Below are 17,843 nucleotides of genomic sequence, written 5' to 3'. Positions count from 1 at the left end.
CATGCCTGTAGTCCCAGCTACTCGGGAGGCTGAGGCAGGAGGATCGCTTGAGCCCAGGAATTTGAGGTTGCTGTGAGCTAGGCTGACGCCACTGGCGTCAGAATGAGACTAGCCCAGGCAACAGAGCAAGACTCTGTCTCAAAAAAAAAAAAAAAGAAAGAAAGAATATGAAGACCCAAAGAAATGACCAGAAGCTTTAGAAAATGCATATATCCTTTACACAAAGAATGCATTTTTGAAGAATCGAAAAGACAAAGCAATTTGGGCTATAAGCAGTAAATTGTGGGGAAGAGACTAAAGATATATAGGGGAAAACTAGGGGGTGAAAAGAGTTATATAAGTTCGTACATATCTATTTCAGAGTCGATTCCGAGTCTCTGGTGATAAGGATGTTCTTCTCTTCCTGGAAATTTTATGGCGTGCTTTTAAGTAAAAAAGAGGAGGTCGGAAGCCCTTCCTACATCTGCTCTTTCTCCAGTGCCTTCAGCTCAAAATAATCAATATGCCAAAGTGGGATGTTTTGGGGTGGCATGTCCTGAACTCCTTCAGTTGTTTACTCACTCATTGCTAATCAGACCTGATCATCATGTCTCACCGCTTTTTACAGCTATCCACTCCTTTGCTTTTAGTTTTATGCCATTATTTAAATCTGATGGCCCATTCAGCTCTCCACAGTTGGAAGGGGTCTAGGTTGGGCTACCTTTGTATTTTACCCACCCCCTATATAAATGCTATCATTTTCTACTGCCTGAGAGTAACATTCTCCAATGATTTGATCTGTGGATTGTTCAAAATGCTTTTTTAAAAGGGCAAAGGTCTTGTGGTCAAATCAATTTAGAAAACAGTGTATATCATATCTTGCCCTTAAAAAGTGTCAATGCACAATAGCATAAATAAAACCTCTATGGAAAACAGTATGGAGATTTCTCAAAGAACTAAAAGTAAACCTCCATTTGATCCAGTAATCCCACTACTGAGTATCTACCCAAAGGAAAAGAAGTCATTTTATCAAAAAGACACCTGCACTCAAATGTTTATTGTAGCACAATTCACAATTGCAAAGATGTGGAATCAACCCAAGTGCCCATCAGTTCATGAGTGGATTAACAAAACGTGGTATGTATATGCCATGAAATAGTACTCAGCCATAAAAAAAGAAATAAATTAATGTCTTTTGCAGCAATTTAGATGGAACTGGAGAGAGAGACCATTATCCTAAGTGAAGTATTAATATCTCAATAATGGAAAAACAAACACCGCATGTACTCTCTAATAATTTGGAACTAATTGATGGGCACACATGGGCACAGAAAGAAGTAAAAATCATTGGAAATCAAGAAAGGAGGGAAGAAGAAGAGGGGTAAAAATCTACCTAACAGGTACAATGAACACTGTTCAGGTGATGGACACACTTATAGCCCTTACTGAAGCATTATAAAAGCTATCCGTGTAATAAAAACATTTGTACCCCCTTAATATTTTGAAATAAAAAATAAATAAATAAAAGGAATATCAAACTAGGAAGGAAAAATTAAAATAAAATATAATTAAAATATTTTTTTAAAAAAATGTTCTGGGAAGTCCAGAAGCAAAAAAAGAAAAAAGTATGTAACGTTATTTAACCTAACATTTCCAAACGTATTTTTGAGTGGCTCCTAGAACCCTCCCTAGAACTAGCCTCTGCAGAACGCACTATGGGAAATGGTGTGCTGGAGTCACACTTCTGTCTTCCTGTATTGCTCTTTCCCAGCCATGACAAATCTCTTTATATTTCTTTTTTTTTTTTCTTGCTGAATATGTTTGTTTTAAGCCACTTTTCAAACTTGCTGTATTTGGTTTTTTTTATTACTTCTCAGTTATTAAGTCAGGATGGTATTGGGAAGGTGCTAATTTTATGGTGCGCTCACTAGCTTGTTTTCTTTGTCAGTAACTCTCCTAAAGATTTGTGATGCCCACTTTACTGCCTGACAGAGCCACAGAGCTTGCCTTACTATGATTTTGGAAGATGATCCCTCTGTGTCCATCGGCTCGTTATTGGCTGATATCACAGAAATGTGTTCCTCTGTCCCTCATTCATTGCATCATCCTTAAGAGAGATAACAAATCATATCAGTCATATATATACTTTATAGTGGGTAAGTCTGTAAGATCCTTTTCTTAGTGCATATTTCTACAGAGATAGAATAAAGTATAAATATAGATGGAGTGGATGTCACCAATAAGGGTTTTAAACACTGGAGAATTTTACATAAAGCCTGTTTTGTAGAGATCCTTTTTTTCTTGAGTCTGACCTCAAGTATATGAAATATATCTGTACTCTCCATCTTTTGGCTATGTCCAGCTAAGCTCATCCCAACAAACACTTCCCAGCTTTCTTCAAGTCACCACCAATCCAGTTCGGGCTGGAAGTGATGAGACTGAGCTGTGGGCTACAACAACCATGCGTGGGGTGCTCCCCTGGATTCTGGGGACACAGTGGTGAACGATTACTGACAAAGTGCTCTCGTGGCTCTTACAACTACTGGGGGAAAGACAGCCAATAAACAAATCAAATAGCGATAAATCCTTTTCAGACCATTAAAATAGGGTTATGTGAGCATGACTGAGTAGCTGATTCTCGTGGAATGGTCTTGGAAAGCTTCTTTCAGAGATGACAGGTTGAGATCCTAATGAAAAAGACAGAGCAATATGAACAAGAGAAGGAAGAGTCCAAACAGAGGAAACAGCTGGTGCAAAAACTCTAAAGCAAGACCCAGCTTGACGTCTTCCAAGAACTAACAGAAGACGGAGGGAAGGGAGTGTAGTGGGTGAGTGAAGAAAGATAAGCTCTTTGAGGGAGGCGAAAGCAGGTCGCATAGGGTTTCATTAACCCTGATGTGGATTTGAGAATCATATGGCGATCATGACCGTGGAAATGGAAATGTGGACATAAAGGTTATTCGTCTTTACATATTATTCTTTGTGTGGTTAAAAAGTGCTCATGTTTGGCCGGGCGCGGTGGCTCACGCCTGTAATCCTAGCTCTCTGGGAGGCCGAGGCGGGCGGATTGTTTGAGCTCAGGAGTTCGAGACCAGCCTGAGCAAGAGCGAGACCCCATCTCTACTAAAAAAATGGAAAGAAATTATCTGGACAACTAAAAATGTATAGAAAAAATTAGCCAGGCATGGTGGCGCATGCCTGTAGTCCCAGCTACTCGGGAGGCTGAGGCAGAAGGAAGGATCCCTAGAGCCCAGGAGTTTGAGTGACTCACTGGCGTGACTGACGCCACGGCACTCACTCTAGCCAGGGCAACAGAGTGAGACTCTGTCTCAAAAAAAAAAAAGTGCTCATGTTTGTGTTTTCTTCTTGCCAATAGTGGAGGGAATTTATGATTCCTACATGAAGAAATCTGTTTAATGTTAAATAAAATAAAACTCTAAGCATGCTGCTGTACTCAGGTGCAATACAAATAATGAGCAAAGTCTACCCCTGCCGTTTCTGGTCAGTCCCCTCTCCCCTGGAAAGCTGGGGCTCATGTCTCTGGAGGTGGAATTCTAAAGCATTCTCCTGTTGTGCCATTTCCTCCCCTTTCTTTGTGCATAATTTTTCTCACTCATTATTCTTGATGGGGTTTTTTAGTAGAGCTCAGCACCATCTCATCCCAGGAGGGAAAAAATGTAGGAGATAAATGTATGATGAGTAATGTCAAAAGTAGGAATCACAATCTTTTAAATTTGTTATGAAATTACAGAACATTGCCCATAGAATATAATCTCTGGCAAGTCAAAAAGCAAGGATTGTTAGCAAAATAAATAAGACCAGTTTTCTTCCTGTGGGCCTTGTGTCTGTTTATTGAAATGAATCTTTCACCTTAACCAGTCTCCCAGCCCCAAGCACTTCCTTTTCCTTAATTAGCATCAGGAGTTTTCATTAGTTATTTTATGAATTGTTGGTGATCCTCATTAGCTTTGCTGTGGTCTTAAATTAGTCTTGACATTTACTAGTTCACCGTATAAGATTTTATGGTTAATTCCCAGAGTATATAAGCCAGGCTTCTGGCCATTACATTCTTTACAATGTGTATGTTCTCATTTACAGAATCTCTTGTATCTTAACATTTTTCTTTACAATTTTATGTAAACTTATATAAGGCATCCAATTTATTGGGCTTCCTGATAACTCCATGCGTATTAAGTAAAGAAAAGTAAATAAATGTATATATCACTCACTCAGTTAATGGTAGATTTTCAAAAAATAGAAAAAATATTAAGATTTCAGGTTTCTACAAAATAAAAAGAATATAATGAAATATTGTAATTTGACTTTACAGCTAAATTATGAGAGCTCTACTACTTTTCATTCTATACTTATAGAGCACATATGCTCCAAGTATTGTCCAAGAAACAGGGAATAAGGTAATGATACTGCCTCCAAATAGCTCAACAATGTATTGAAGAAGAGTTATAAGAAGTGTAGTTATATCACAGATTTAGGTATATTTATTTCAAAGTGCATTGTTCTCTCTTTGTTCCTCTTTCTAAAATAACACAAAATGGCCAGGTCCAGTGCCTCATGCCTGTAAGCCCACCACTTTGGGAGGCTGAGGCAAGAAGATTGCTTGAGGCCAGGAGTTCAAGACACACGCCCCACCTGGCCCTACCCTACAAAAAAATTTTTTTAAATTAGCCAGGTATGGTGGAGTGTGCCTATAGTCCCAACTACCCAGGAGGCTGAGGCAGGAGGATCACTTGAGCTCTGAAGTTCAAGGTTACAGTGAGCTATAATCTTGCCACTGCAATCCATCCTGGGCAAGAGAGCAAGACCCTGTCTCTTTAAACACACATATACATACACACACACACATACACATACATACCCCAAAAAGGCATCATCTATACAATATTTTTTATTTTGTGTTTAACCATTCATATACCTGTTTTATTATTCATTCCATAGTTATAAGGGCCTAAAATGTTCCAGATATTAGGGATATGCCTATAACAAGACAGAAAAGGTCTGTTATATTCAGATGTAAAAGGAAATGTAATAAATGTAAAATGTATAGAAATTAAATAACTAGCCAATTCTGAGTAATGATTAGTGCTGTTCTTTCTACAATCATTTTTTGAGAACATACGCTATGCTAAATTCTGATCTATGAAGTAAATCGTGTAGGGTGATAGGAGAGTGAGGGGAGAGGGGAGCTGTTTTATATTAGCTGTTCAGGGAAAGCCTCTCTGAGGAGATGACATTTGAATTGAGACCTAAATGACAAGTAGAAGAAGCGTTTCTCAACTGAGGTTCTGTGAGTCTATGGATAGATTTCAGTAAGCCTGTAAACTTGGATGGGAAAAATAATTACATCTTTATTTTCATTAAACTTGGACTGAAATTTAGCATTTTCTTCCATTGGAATGTAGGCAACAAACGTCAGTAGTATTAGCAGCAGTTGTCACTTTGTGATCGGTAGAAAGTACAGATATTTTCTTATCACCTCTTAGTTTTTTGCAGGTGTCTTGAAATACATCATTGCTTTCCAATTACGGTATTTCTTAGATCTGCCATTAGATCTGGTTATAATTGTGTTAAATAAAGAAGCACATGTGTTACTGTATTGGTTATGTATTACTGGGTATCAAATGAGCCCACAATTTAGGAGCTTAAAACAGTTACCCATGATTCTGTGGGTCAGCAATTCGGGCAGCTGGGCAGTTCTTACGAACTTGCTGGGGGTTGCTCATGTGGCTGCAGTCATCCGGCAGCCTCACTGGGCCAAATAGCCCAAGATGGCCTTCCTCCCATGCTTAGCAGCTGGTGTTGACTGAGGGCTGGGCCATGCCAGGAGGGCTTCTTCACATGGTGGCCGTGTCCCAGGAGAGCAAGAGTGTGAACTGCAAAGCCTCTTGAGGCCTAGGCTCAGAACTCACCAGCACTTCCGCTGTCTTCTATGGGTCAAAGCAAGTCAGAAGGCCAGTTCCATCTGGCCTTCATTGGTTGTGACTACAGAGAAGTGAGATTAATTGGCAATTAGTATGCTAATCTACCTAGCTGCCATATCAGAATTTTTAAAATAGTGTAATAAATTAATTTTAACATAATTGGCATCTTTTGTAATTCTCTCTTTTATGCCCTTTAAAATACTATTCTGATCGTCCAAGTTCAAAAGCAGGTGGAAGAAAAAAAATGAAAAAATAGGATTAAAATTTTAAAAAGGAAAAAAAAATACTATTCTGAGAAGAGGTTCATAGGCTTCACCACATTGTCAGAGAGGACATGGTACCATACAAGGTTAAGGGCCCCTAATGTGAAGTCAGGGAGATCTGGAGAGAGAAGTGAAAAAGTCCCAAGGCAGAGCAGGCTGGCGTGTCCAGTGGGACAGAGGAGCAGAAGGAAACCTGCTGTGGCTGGAACAGAGCGATTGAGGGGCAAAGTGGTTGGAGAGAGAGGCAGGGCCAGATCATGTGACTTGTATGGAAGATTCTGAAACTTTCAGAGAGATACCCCCTTCCCTCACACAGTATGAAAAGGGGGTATTGTATGTAGATTGTATTTTATGAGCTTTTTGGTGATTACTAACAATTTCCAGTTATCTTGGCTGAATTAAGGAAACTTTTTTGCTATTCCATACATCTAATGTGTTATCAGAGTCTGCTACTTATTTATTTATTTTTTTTTGAGACAGAGTCTGGCTCTGTTGCCTGGGCCAGAGTGCCGTGGCATCAGCCTAGCTCACAGCAACCTCAAACTCCTGGGCTCAAGTGATCCTCCTGCCTCAGCCTCCCGAGTAGCTGGGACTACAGGCATGCGCCACCATGCCCAGCTAATTTTTTCTATATATATATATTTTTTTAGTTGTCCAGATCATTTCTATTTTTTAGTAGAGACGGGGTCTCACTCTTGTTCAGGCTGGTCTTGAACTGCTGACCTTGAGCAATCCACCCGCCTTGGCCTCCCAGAGTGCTAGGATTACAGGCGTGAGCCACCGCGCCCGGCCCAGAGTCTGCTACTTATAAAGGATGCTTGGGCAGTAGCTTTCTCAAGCTGAGAAGACCACATTTCTTTTTTTGTTTGTTTTTTTGAGACAGGGTCTCACTCTGTCACCTGGGTTAGAGTGCAGGGGCTCATCATAGCTCACTGCAACCTCAAACTCCTGGACTTAAGCAATCCTCCTGCCTCAGCCTCCTGAGTAGCTGGGACTGCAGGTGCGCACCACCTCGCCCAGCTAATTATCCTGCTCAGGTTGGTCTCGAATTCCTGGCCTCAAGCGATCCTCCCGCCACAGCCTCCCAGAGTGCTAGGATTACAGGCAAGAGCCACTGTGCCCAGCCATAATACCACATTTCAACAGAATTATGTACGAGTATTTACTGTTCCATAAATCCAGTCATATTTGCTTGAAATAATTTCCTTCAGAGAGATAAGACACAGAAGCCCTTTTTAGTTTTTAGGAAAATCATGGAAGCTATTGGTGAGGTTTTTTTTAAGCTAGCAAACTCTATTTCCAGAACACTTCTGTGTTGTCATAACTTGTGACCTATAGCAGGACAGAATTCCTTTGGTCTAAAGCATTGGTATAAAGGGAAGCTGAAAAGGGAGGATTAGGCCATTGTCAATTAATGGAGCAGGCACAGGTGAATTAGAGGTGTCAGTTTATTACAATGAGACCTAAAGCAAGAAAAGCCAATCTGGAAGCATTCTGACTAACAAGGAACTCAAACGTCTTATGTATAAATGATGTTACATATAGTAAGTCAAATACAGGTTTCCAAGACAACCAATTAGTATGTATGGGCTCAGGATTGATTATTACATTCCACAAGAGATTACATTTAATTGGTGAAGTCTACACATCTCTAGGCAACTCCGTACAATCTAGCCAGAGAGCTTTTACGATGACAAGATACAGAATGGATAAAAATCTTGATAGCAAAGGGCCTTGGCCCTGCCCAAGTTAGGATTTATATTCATATTATCACCAAGTCAAACGTCTTGCCAACTGTCTTAGCTCTCCTCCTCATCAGACTGCAGTTCGTGAGTGTTTGTGTTGTGACAAAGACTCTCTCCTTGACCAAACTTTAGTCACGCTCTGCTGACTCCCCTTTTGGATGAGACTTCAACCTTGTCGCACATCCACCTTTGGCCTCCCCAGCCCAGCCTTTAACAAAGATTTCTGCTAAGTCATCCCTACCCCTTGATAGCTGATCAAGTTCTTCATTCCTCCCATCTTTTGGATTTCTAAGTCCTTAGCAAGAATCTTGTCAAGCAAGTTTAGCAAGAATCCCCTACCCCGAATGTCTCCTTTTAGTAACTTCACATCCTTTGACCCCCTCACTCTGGTCCTTGGCTGTAAATCCTCACTTGTCCCTGCCGGATTCAGATTTGAGCCTCATCTCTCTCCCCTCCAGTTGCAGTGGTCTTGAATGACGTCTTCCTTACCATTTTAACAAGTGTCAGAATGATTTTTTTGACATCTTTCTTCTCACCAAAGTCAACAACTCCTTATCCTCCCAAGACCCCGAGCCAACAACCACTATTTAAAGATTGCAGTGTCGTGTCTGCCTTAGAATGACTTTTTTATTAGCTAGAACTAAATCAATGATTTTGGAGCTGAATTTTCTGTTTTTACATGGAAGATTATGTGTTTATAATTTGCTCTCTTCACATAAGCAGAAGCAGAACCAGGGAGAGCTGTGCTCAGGGATGAAGTCAGTAGGGAAAAAGTCTCCATGTTCAGACAGAGGTGACTATAAAAAACAGAGTCAAAGGGGGTTATGTGAAGTTCAAAATCTTTAGAAAGTGAAGCAAGATGAGAGACAGTTGAGAACATACACTGAAAATCAGATATCCTCTTAGGGATGTCCCTCTGTTAGGACAGAGACCTTTAAGAATTTTCCAGGGCTTGCACATGTCACTCCCCCTCCTGCAAAGGTAATATTGCACTGGCTTCTGTCACCATTGATTAGTTTTGTGTGTGTATTCTCTTTTCAGTGCTGCCATAGCAAAGTACCACAAACTGGGTGGCTTAAAACAATAGAAATTTATCTTCTTACAGTTCTGGAGGCTAGAACTCTGCAATCAAGGTGTCAGCAGGGCTGTGCTCCCTCTGACAACTCTAGGGGAGGATCTTTGCTCTTCCTAGCGGTGTCTGCTGGCAGTCCTTGGTGTTCCTTGGCTTGTGGATGCATCATTCCAGTCTTTGCCTCAGTGGTCATATGGCCATCTTTTCCCTATGTTTTTTCTCATAGTCTTCTTCCCTCTATGTGTGCCTGTCTCTGTGGCCAAATTTCCCCCTTTGATAAAGACACCAGTCATATTGGATTGGGCCTACCCTAATGACCTCATTTTAACTTTTATCTTTGTGAAGACTGTGTGAGTGAGGACTTCAACATACCTTTTAGGGGAGACACTTTAATCCACATAGCATGTTTTTGAGCTTTTCCTACAGAATTATACCGTTTGTAGACTTTTGCACCTGGCCTATTTCAGTCAACATTATATTAATGAGATTCATCCATGTTGCAAGTACTTTATTCATTGTCAATCCTACATACTCCTATATCAAGGCTCTGCAAATTTTAGCCTGAAGGCCAAATGCAGTCGTGATTCATTTTCTTTCCCATATGGATAGCCAAGTATTACATAAGAAAATGTAGTCTTTGGTTTCTATAGTACTATTTCCCCACATTTCTCTTGGTTTGAATAGGAAACTAATTTAATGAATCCTAAATTAAAAGAAAACTTTTGGCCGGGCACGGTGGCTCACGCCCGTAATCCTAGCACTCTGGGAGGCTGAGGCGGGCGGATTGTTTGAGCTCAGGAGTTCCAAACCAGCCTGAGCAAGAGCGAGACCCCGTCTCTACTAAAAATAGAAAGAAATTAATCAGACAACTAAAAATATATAGAAAAAATTAGCCGGGCATGGTGGCACATGCCTGTAGTCCCACCTACCTGGGAGGCTGAGGCAGAAGGATTGCTTGAGCCCAGGAGTTTGAGGTTGCTGTGAGCTATGATGACGCCACAGCACTCTACCCCAGGCAACAGAGTGAGACTCTGTCTCAAAAAAAAAAAAAAAAAAAAAAAAAAAATTGCTTTATTTATATCTTGCACCTTTGCACATAAGACCCAGTAATACATGTTTGTTATTAAAAACAAAATCACATGATCCAGAAGGATATAAAATCAAAGTAATAGGCTTCTCTACATATCCCTATGTCTTTCCCAGCCCAACCCTTTATAAATAACCATTATTGACAGTTTTTTGGGTATTCTTACAGATATTTTCATGATGCAGAAGTGTACATGTGTCTGTGTATATGCATGTGCCCATGTATTTTTAACACAAATGGGATCCTAACATGCATACTAATCTATAACTTGCTATTTACATGTAATAATGTATTGTGTCTATATTTCCATGTTAGTTCATTAAAATTCCTCCTCATTCTTTTTTTCTCATTCTATTTAATTTTATAATGTTCTATTCAATGGATGCATGATAATTTATCATTCCCCAAATAGTAAACGTTTAGACTATTTCCAACTCTTTGTGTAAGTATTTGTGGATTTATTTCTCTTTTTATTTGCTTCTATGAAAATATATTTAAGAATGATTTTTAGATGTCACATTGCTATGTCATATGTATGCACTTCTAAATTTTTGACATATATCACTGAATTGCCATTCAAGAAAAGGCAACAGCAATTTATACCCATGAGGTGTTTTTATTATTTTTAACTACCAGGACTTCACACCTCATAAAACCTAGAATAAGGAGGCTTTGTATTGATTGTTTATTCTATTGTTTCAGAACAATGAGATGGTGGAGCTACAGAGAATACGGATGAAAGATGAAATTCGAGAATATAAATTCCGGGAAGCCCGACTCCTTCAGGACTATACTGAACTAGAAGAAGAAAATATCACGTTGCAGAAACTCGTGTCCACATTGAAGCAGAACCAGGTAAGGTTTAAGAAGTTTTTTGAGTTATACTCCAGATGGATCCACATCTTCTGACCACCAAGTTTAAATCTCCTCCTTATGTCTCAGGAAGGAAATTGTCAAAATTTATTATTACTCCTTAATCTTCTCCTTGTAATAGTCATGTGCTGAAATGTCCCAACCGTGCTATTTCAGCTGAAATGTAGAAGGAAAAAATACAGCTATGAGTAGTACAGTGTACAATAAAGATTTATTAAAGAAGAAGAATTTTAGTTTATCCTTTAGCTGTGTGTTAATTTATTTCAGGAGTAAGTTAAAAGTATCAGAATAAATGTAACCTGATGGCTTCTCATTAAAAGCCTGAGTCTGTAAGCTTCTTTTATACTACAGGCTTAAGATGTTCCTGCAATCACATGTCTTTTACTCTTTATTTTTTCTGTAAATTGCTTTCAAATCATAGAGGGAAAGGGATAATAAAGTATAAATCAATAAGAACAAAATCATAAGAAAAAGAAAATGCCTGATTTCCTTTTCAGGTGTAACCTGACTACAAAGATTACATTTGTTCATTTAAATAATTGTTTTCTGCAGCAAGATTTAGATAGTTTAATTTTCCTGATTGGTTTGCATTGTAGTATTTCCCAGTATATTCAAGAATTTAATAAATCTTGAATATTTGATTCTAGAAGAATTTATTTATGAATATAGTTATAGCAAGTAATTAAGGGAAAAGTGAATTGAATGTTCAAGCTCTTTTCAAGGTGCTTCCTCAACCACAACCTCTATTCTGGTCTGAATGCTATTGTGCCCTCTCAGTTCAGGTCAACAAACTAGGTGCCAGGCTCTGTGCTAGGCTGGGCAGATACAAGAATCCACAGGGTCTGATTCTTGTCCTTGGTAAACTTAGAAGCCAGCCCAGATGGATGCTTCCACTTCTACTCCCTTCTCAAGCTGGTATCTGTGTCCCAGATATAATTGGTTTTGATAGATAGGAGGGTTAAGAGGGAAAAGGAAAAATCCAGAAAAGAAAAAAAATCCATATAGTGAACAATTGAAATTTGATTTGTGGTCATTGCAGCTTCCTCCCAACTTTGGAGTGTTGGGGGAACTTAAGTGCAGGGGAAAGTTTCTGTCCATTACCAGGCTCTTCCCGTGTTACTGCGTTCCTTCCCCTTTGAGCACGGAATCCCGTGTGTGTGCTGGGGGCTGGCAGTTCCAGAGGCACCAGCTCTTGGTTTGGCTGGGGTAAATGAGCTCACAGTGGAGAGAAATTAAAACTTAGAAGAATATTTTTAAAAAGATGCTTCTCAAATAGTTCTTAAAATAAGAAGGGTACATTTTTTTTCTTTGGTTCTTTTTTTGGTCACTGATGAAGCACGTTGAGGATTTGAAACAAATTTACTTGAAGTGCAAATATTTAAAGTGGCCCTTCCTCCCCATTCCTGGGATTCTCACTGTGCTCTGCACGGGAGAGTCCTCCATGTCTGCACGTGGTCCACTGATTTACTCAGGAGGTTAACGAAGGCCAGGGTTAGGTATTCTTGAAAGACTACCAAGGTATCCGTGAATATTCATTAACCCAGACGCCGTTTGTGGGGGAATTTGTACTGTCAGTCTGGCCGAGTACGTAGTTTCCCAGCACCCTTCTCACAGTAATTGAAACATGGAAGACAATGGTTAACTCAGAAGTTTAACAAAAGGGGGGGAAGAGATTTCTAGATCTCTTTAATTTTATTTTCTAGATGTCATATAGTAATTTTCCCAATTAATTGTCTGATTAATTAATTCAAAATCATTTTCTGTACAGAGGGCCATGCTGGCTTACTCCTTGACAGTTGGGTACATGGTAATGCCCGAAGTCTCTCCAGTTAAGGAAATGCTATGTCTGTGTCCTACTGTTAGCCTTTATTTACAGATGTTAGCATCTGTCATAAACTCTCTTTCTAATTAATGAAGTAGTAAGTATAATATTTTACGTACAAATGCCACGTTTTTTTTTTTTTTAAGAGATGACAACAGTTGGCATTCATCACAAAATAGGGCTGAGTGTTGCTTTGTGCGGAAGCCCCACACTAATCATACGGTCTTTCAGCCTGGTTTGATGTTTCCTGAAACAGCAAAGCCGTTGTAAAATGCTTAGTTCAAAGAAGATTCTTCTCTTTAAGTTTTATTTTTCTCTTAACTATTGTTTTCTAAATACAGTGTAATTGTTTAAGTAACACCTATTTATTAATTTGTTTATTTTCCATGTGTCTCCACTAATATTAATATTTAATATGTAGACCCTAGGCTGGGCGCGGTGGCTCACGCCTGTAATCCTAGCACTCTGGGAGGCCGAGGTGGGCGGATTGTTTGAGCTCAGGAGTTCGACAAGAGCGAGACCCCGTCTCTACAAAAATTAGAAAGAAATTAATTGGACAACTAAAAATATATAGAAAAAATTAGCCGGGCATGGTGGCGCATGCCTGTAGTCCCAGCTACTTGGGAGGCTGAGGCAGGAGGATCGCTTGAGCCCAGGAGTTTGAGGTTGCTGTGAGCTAGGCTGACGCCACGGCACTCTAGCCAGGGCAACACAGTGAGACTCTTTCTCAAAAAAAAAAAAAAAAATCGGGTCTGGCTGACAGTAGACATTAAACAGATACTTGTTGAAAAAATGAAAAAAACATGTTTTCTTTCTCTTACATTCACAGTTCAATTTAGAGAGGGAACTACAATTTAAGATTTTAATTGACCATACCAGTTTTTATTTGTGATGCTAAATATGAAATATATGGAAGCATTAAAGAAGGAACTCTGAAATTGTAGCTATAGCCCTCTGTGTGCTGATTTGGTTCTGTGTCCAAAATAAAATCAAGTCTGACCTTATAGACACACACATTTTACATCTTTATACTTTTCAAACCAAAATATTTGAAAGAAGTGTAAGAAGCAGCAGCCGTCATACAGAGAAGTCACATCAACTATCAGTTCCCCAACAGACCACCAACAGAATCTATCAGTCAAACAAAGCTATTTATTAGACACCTCACAGCAAGAGAGACCACCTTGACAGAGCCAAAAGGGAGATTTAGAGATAAGGGTTTTAGTATTGGGACTGGGTGATTTTCAGGTAGGTTTTGCATGGCAGGAAACTGGTCGGGACAGACAGAGTTTGTGACAGAGCTTCGAGCTGGGAGACACAGCAAAGTGAGGGTGTTGACGTGAATCTTGTGGAAGTTGTTTCATTTGGGTCAGAGTCTTATCTTCCAGGAGCCAAATATTTCCCTCAAGCAACTAAACTTTTTGTGTGTCTGGTCCCATTATTTTATTTTACTTTCTTTGGTTTATTTTAGTTTATTTGGAGACAGGGTCTCACTTTGTTGACTGGGCATGAGGGCAGTGGCATGATCATAGCTCACTTCAACCTCAAACTCCTGAGCTCAAGTGATCCTCCTGCCTCAGCCTCCTGAGTAGCTGGGACTGCAGTCATGTGCACCACCACACCTGGCTAATTTTTCTATTTTTTGTAGAGACAGGGTCTCGCTGTGTTGCTCAGGCTGGTCTTGAACTCCTGACCTCAAGCAATCTTCCCACTTTGGCCTACCAAAATGCTGGAATTACAGGCATGAGCCACCACACCCGGCTATGGTCCCATTATTGTTTAACACAGAGGCAGGAAAAAACGTGCCTGGTCCCAGTACTACTTAACATACGGCATGATAATTAAGTTAGTTTCAATTTTTAGAGATGTGATAGTGACAAGAGGGAAGAAATAATAAGCATCACGTGCCTTATGTCCCACATATGGAATTGAAACAATCAATTTTTGTTATCTAAGCGTTGAAAACCCTTGTTAAAAATTAACAATTCAATCATACTTCTATTATGAAGAGCATTTCCTCCAAGGATATATTTCTGTATCAGGTAATAATATCATAAGAGACCTAGGGAATGTATTCAATTAATTTTTATTTCATTTAACCAGTATTTCAGGAATATCTTTCTATGAGGCCATGTACTTTTTTAAAGACAAAAGATATGTTCACTGACTCAAAGAGTTTATAGTCCCAGTAGGGAAGGTGGGTAATAAACTCCAGCAATTTGTATAAATGCATATGAAAGCCATGTGTTCGGTTTGGCAGTATGGACCCAGATTAAGATCTTTAGAGTTCCTAAGCTCTGAAAAGATAATGGTACCTACCCATGACCTCATGTAGTTAAAAATCAAAAGAGTTACTAAGCTGTGAAGTTACCATAAGGAATCCTAACAAAGTACTGATTTTTCTCATGATGACTACTTTGATGTTGTCTTTAAAATATCAAACACCAATTTTTAAGCACCTTTTCATTCTGTTTCTCGGTCGCTCCACTTTACTGGGGCTCTAATCGTATGATGCAGCCCAACAACAGTGGTACAGAAAGGAGTCATCAGTTTGCCTCCATGGGTCAACAAACACTTCACAGTTAGGATCAGATTCGTAGGTCTTAGATGATGAATATAAGAGTTTTGCAGATGATAGCCTTTTCCCAGGCAGAGAAACATGAAATAGCTAAGAGGTAGGCCAGGTTCAGTGGCCCATACCTGTAATCCCAGCACTTTGAGCGGCCAAGGTGGAAGGATCCCTTGAGCCCAGGAGTTTGAGACCAGCCTGAGCAACATAGCAAGACCTCCACTCTACAAAATAAATTAAAAAAGAAAAAATTAGTAGGGCATAGTGGCACATGCCTATAGTCCCAGTTACTTGGGAGGCTAAGGCAGGAGAATCACTTGAGCCCAGGAGTTCCAGGCTTCAGTGACCTATGATCTCACTGTACTCCAGCCTAGGGTGACAGAGCAAGACCCTGTCTCAAATAAAAAAAAAAAGAAAATAGTAGCAGCCTGCACCACGTTTGAGTGAGTGGTATGAGTGAAGCTGCCCAGATAAAAAGAGATCAGGTATTATGGGAAGTCTAGGCCAACAACTGAATAAAGATTACAGAATTTAAAAAGCTACAATGCAAGCTAATTAATGTCCTCAAGTCTAGCCCAGGAGTTAGCAAACTTTTCTATAATGGGCCAGACAGTAAATATTTTAGATTTTTTAGGCTGTACAGTCTCTCTTGCAACTATTTCCACCTGCTCTTATAGTATGAAAAGCAGCCAAAGACAATATGTAAATAAATTAGCATGCCTATGTTCCAGTAAAACTTTATTTACAAAAATGTGGTGGGCTGGATTTGGTCCAGAGGACATAGTACTATTTCACAACCTCTGGTTTAGGACATCAGTTTAACAAAGATTCCAGCATAAAAGGTCTACAACTCAAACTCAATTAATGCCTGCAAATGTAAGCTATCATGTAATCTGGGCAGTCAGAGGGTTGGTTGAAATACTTAGGAAAGATGGGCAAGAGGGTGTCCTGTGTTGTCCAGAGTCAGAAAGGAAGAGGTCTGGAGAAAGATGACTTTGTATTGTATAAGCTGGCCTGGAAGAAACCGTGACACATGCACACGGACTCTGTTCCGTACAATTTGCAGGCTAGTTTCCTCATATCCATGTTGAGAGCAACCCTTGTTTCTCCTTCGGTAAGGGGGTAAAAGGCTCTTCTGATTTCCAAACCCCTTTAATCCCAGGTCACTTGCAGAGCACTAAATTCTGCTCAGGGTGGTTTTATGGGTTCCTCTCTTCCTTCCCACTTTACCCTCAATTTCTCTTATTTCCTTGCTAACAACTGAGAATCCTATAATCAGGGAATGAAATTTTCATTCCACTACCAGAGATAAAGTGAAAAATACACCTTTTTGGTTGAGGTAACAACCCAGTTGAAGTGCATTCAATCAGCAAATGTAAAGGAAAAGTGGTTGGATTCTTTAGTTTTGCTAGGTAGGAAAAGTTGAAGAGAGCCCCAGGGCAGGAGCAGCAAACTCAAATGACCACAGGCAGCTTATAATTAGCATTAATAAATATAAGGATGTAAAGAAAAAGTAAATCTAGAAGGAACAGTCATTGCTCAGCTAGAGGTGATTTTTGTCCTCTGGGAAGATAGGCCCGGCATTGCCTGAATTTCTGATTTTTTTTAAAAGACAAGCTAGACATTTAAAAATGTTTGTGAAATCATCAGATTTCTACATATTGGCAATCCATTCAAAAAGTTTTATAACATTTTGCAAGCCAAACAAAACACATTTACACGCTAGATGGTCTGCAGGTGCCATTTGGTGATCTCTGCTCTGAAATTATTTGATGTCTGAACTGAGGGACACTGGAACATGAGGAGAAGTGATACGGGCAATTTTGATATCCTTAAAGGGAGAACGTGTGCTCCTACTTTGTTCCACTGCTTGGGACATGATCAAGATGGCAAGCCACCTTAGATCGTGCAGACTAGAGTAGAAGACAGTGCAACAAGCAAAAAGGAGCCGGGTTCCTGGATGACCCCATGGAGCAGAGATTCCCTACTGGCCCTTGACTGTCCACCTCCAAACTGTTACCTGAGAGAGAAACAAACTTCCATCTTGACTAAGTCACTTTCGTTTAGGGCTCAGTAACATCAGGTGAACTCACATCTCAACTATACCCTAACCTTTGCAACACAAACATTGCTTTGAGATTATGTGAAGGAACATGGGGGCAGAAATAGATATATATGAAAATGATAATGGTCTATGATCCCTATTCTTTCGTTTTTAAAATCTTTTTTAAAATTTAAGTTCAAACTAATATAAATACTAAAATAAATATAAAACTAAGGACATAGTTTATAGCAGTATCTAATATCATGATGACTTGATATTACTTCTTCTAGTTTATTTTTCATTCACAGTAGTTATTTGTTTAGCAAATGCTTATTGAGGAGCAGAATTCTGTTTTAAACACCATGAAAGAGGCCGGGCGCGGTGGCTCATGCCTGTAATCCTAGCACTCTGGGAGGCCGAGGCGGGCGGATTGTTTGAGCTCAGGAGTTC

The 17,843-nt window shown here is 39.7% G+C and overlaps 1 protein-coding gene across 3 annotated transcripts in view; it reads left to right on the top strand.

Annotated features, from left to right (window-relative positions):
* Positions 1-17,843, top strand: part of BICD1 (bicaudal D homolog 1 (Drosophila)) — a 212,679-nt gene that overhangs the window by 139,049 nt on the left and 55,787 nt on the right. For all 3 annotated transcript variants that reach the window (XM_012640988.1, XM_012640986.1, XM_012640989.1), the window contains exon 3: positions 10,788-10,940. In XM_012640988.1, coding sequence (XP_012496442.1) covers positions 10,788-10,940 — 153 coding nt within the window. The remainder of the gene's footprint in view (positions 1-10,787; positions 10,941-17,843) is intronic.

Source organism: Propithecus coquereli, unplaced genomic scaffold (assembly GCF_000956105.1).
Source record: "Propithecus coquereli isolate 6110/MARCELLA unplaced genomic scaffold, Pcoq_1.0 Scaffold16, whole genome shotgun sequence".
In the NCBI taxonomy this organism is placed as follows: domain Eukaryota; kingdom Metazoa; phylum Chordata; class Mammalia; order Primates; family Indriidae; genus Propithecus; species Propithecus coquereli.
The sequence above is the reverse complement of the archived record's forward strand: the minus strand, read 5'-3'. Positions and strand labels throughout refer to the sequence as shown.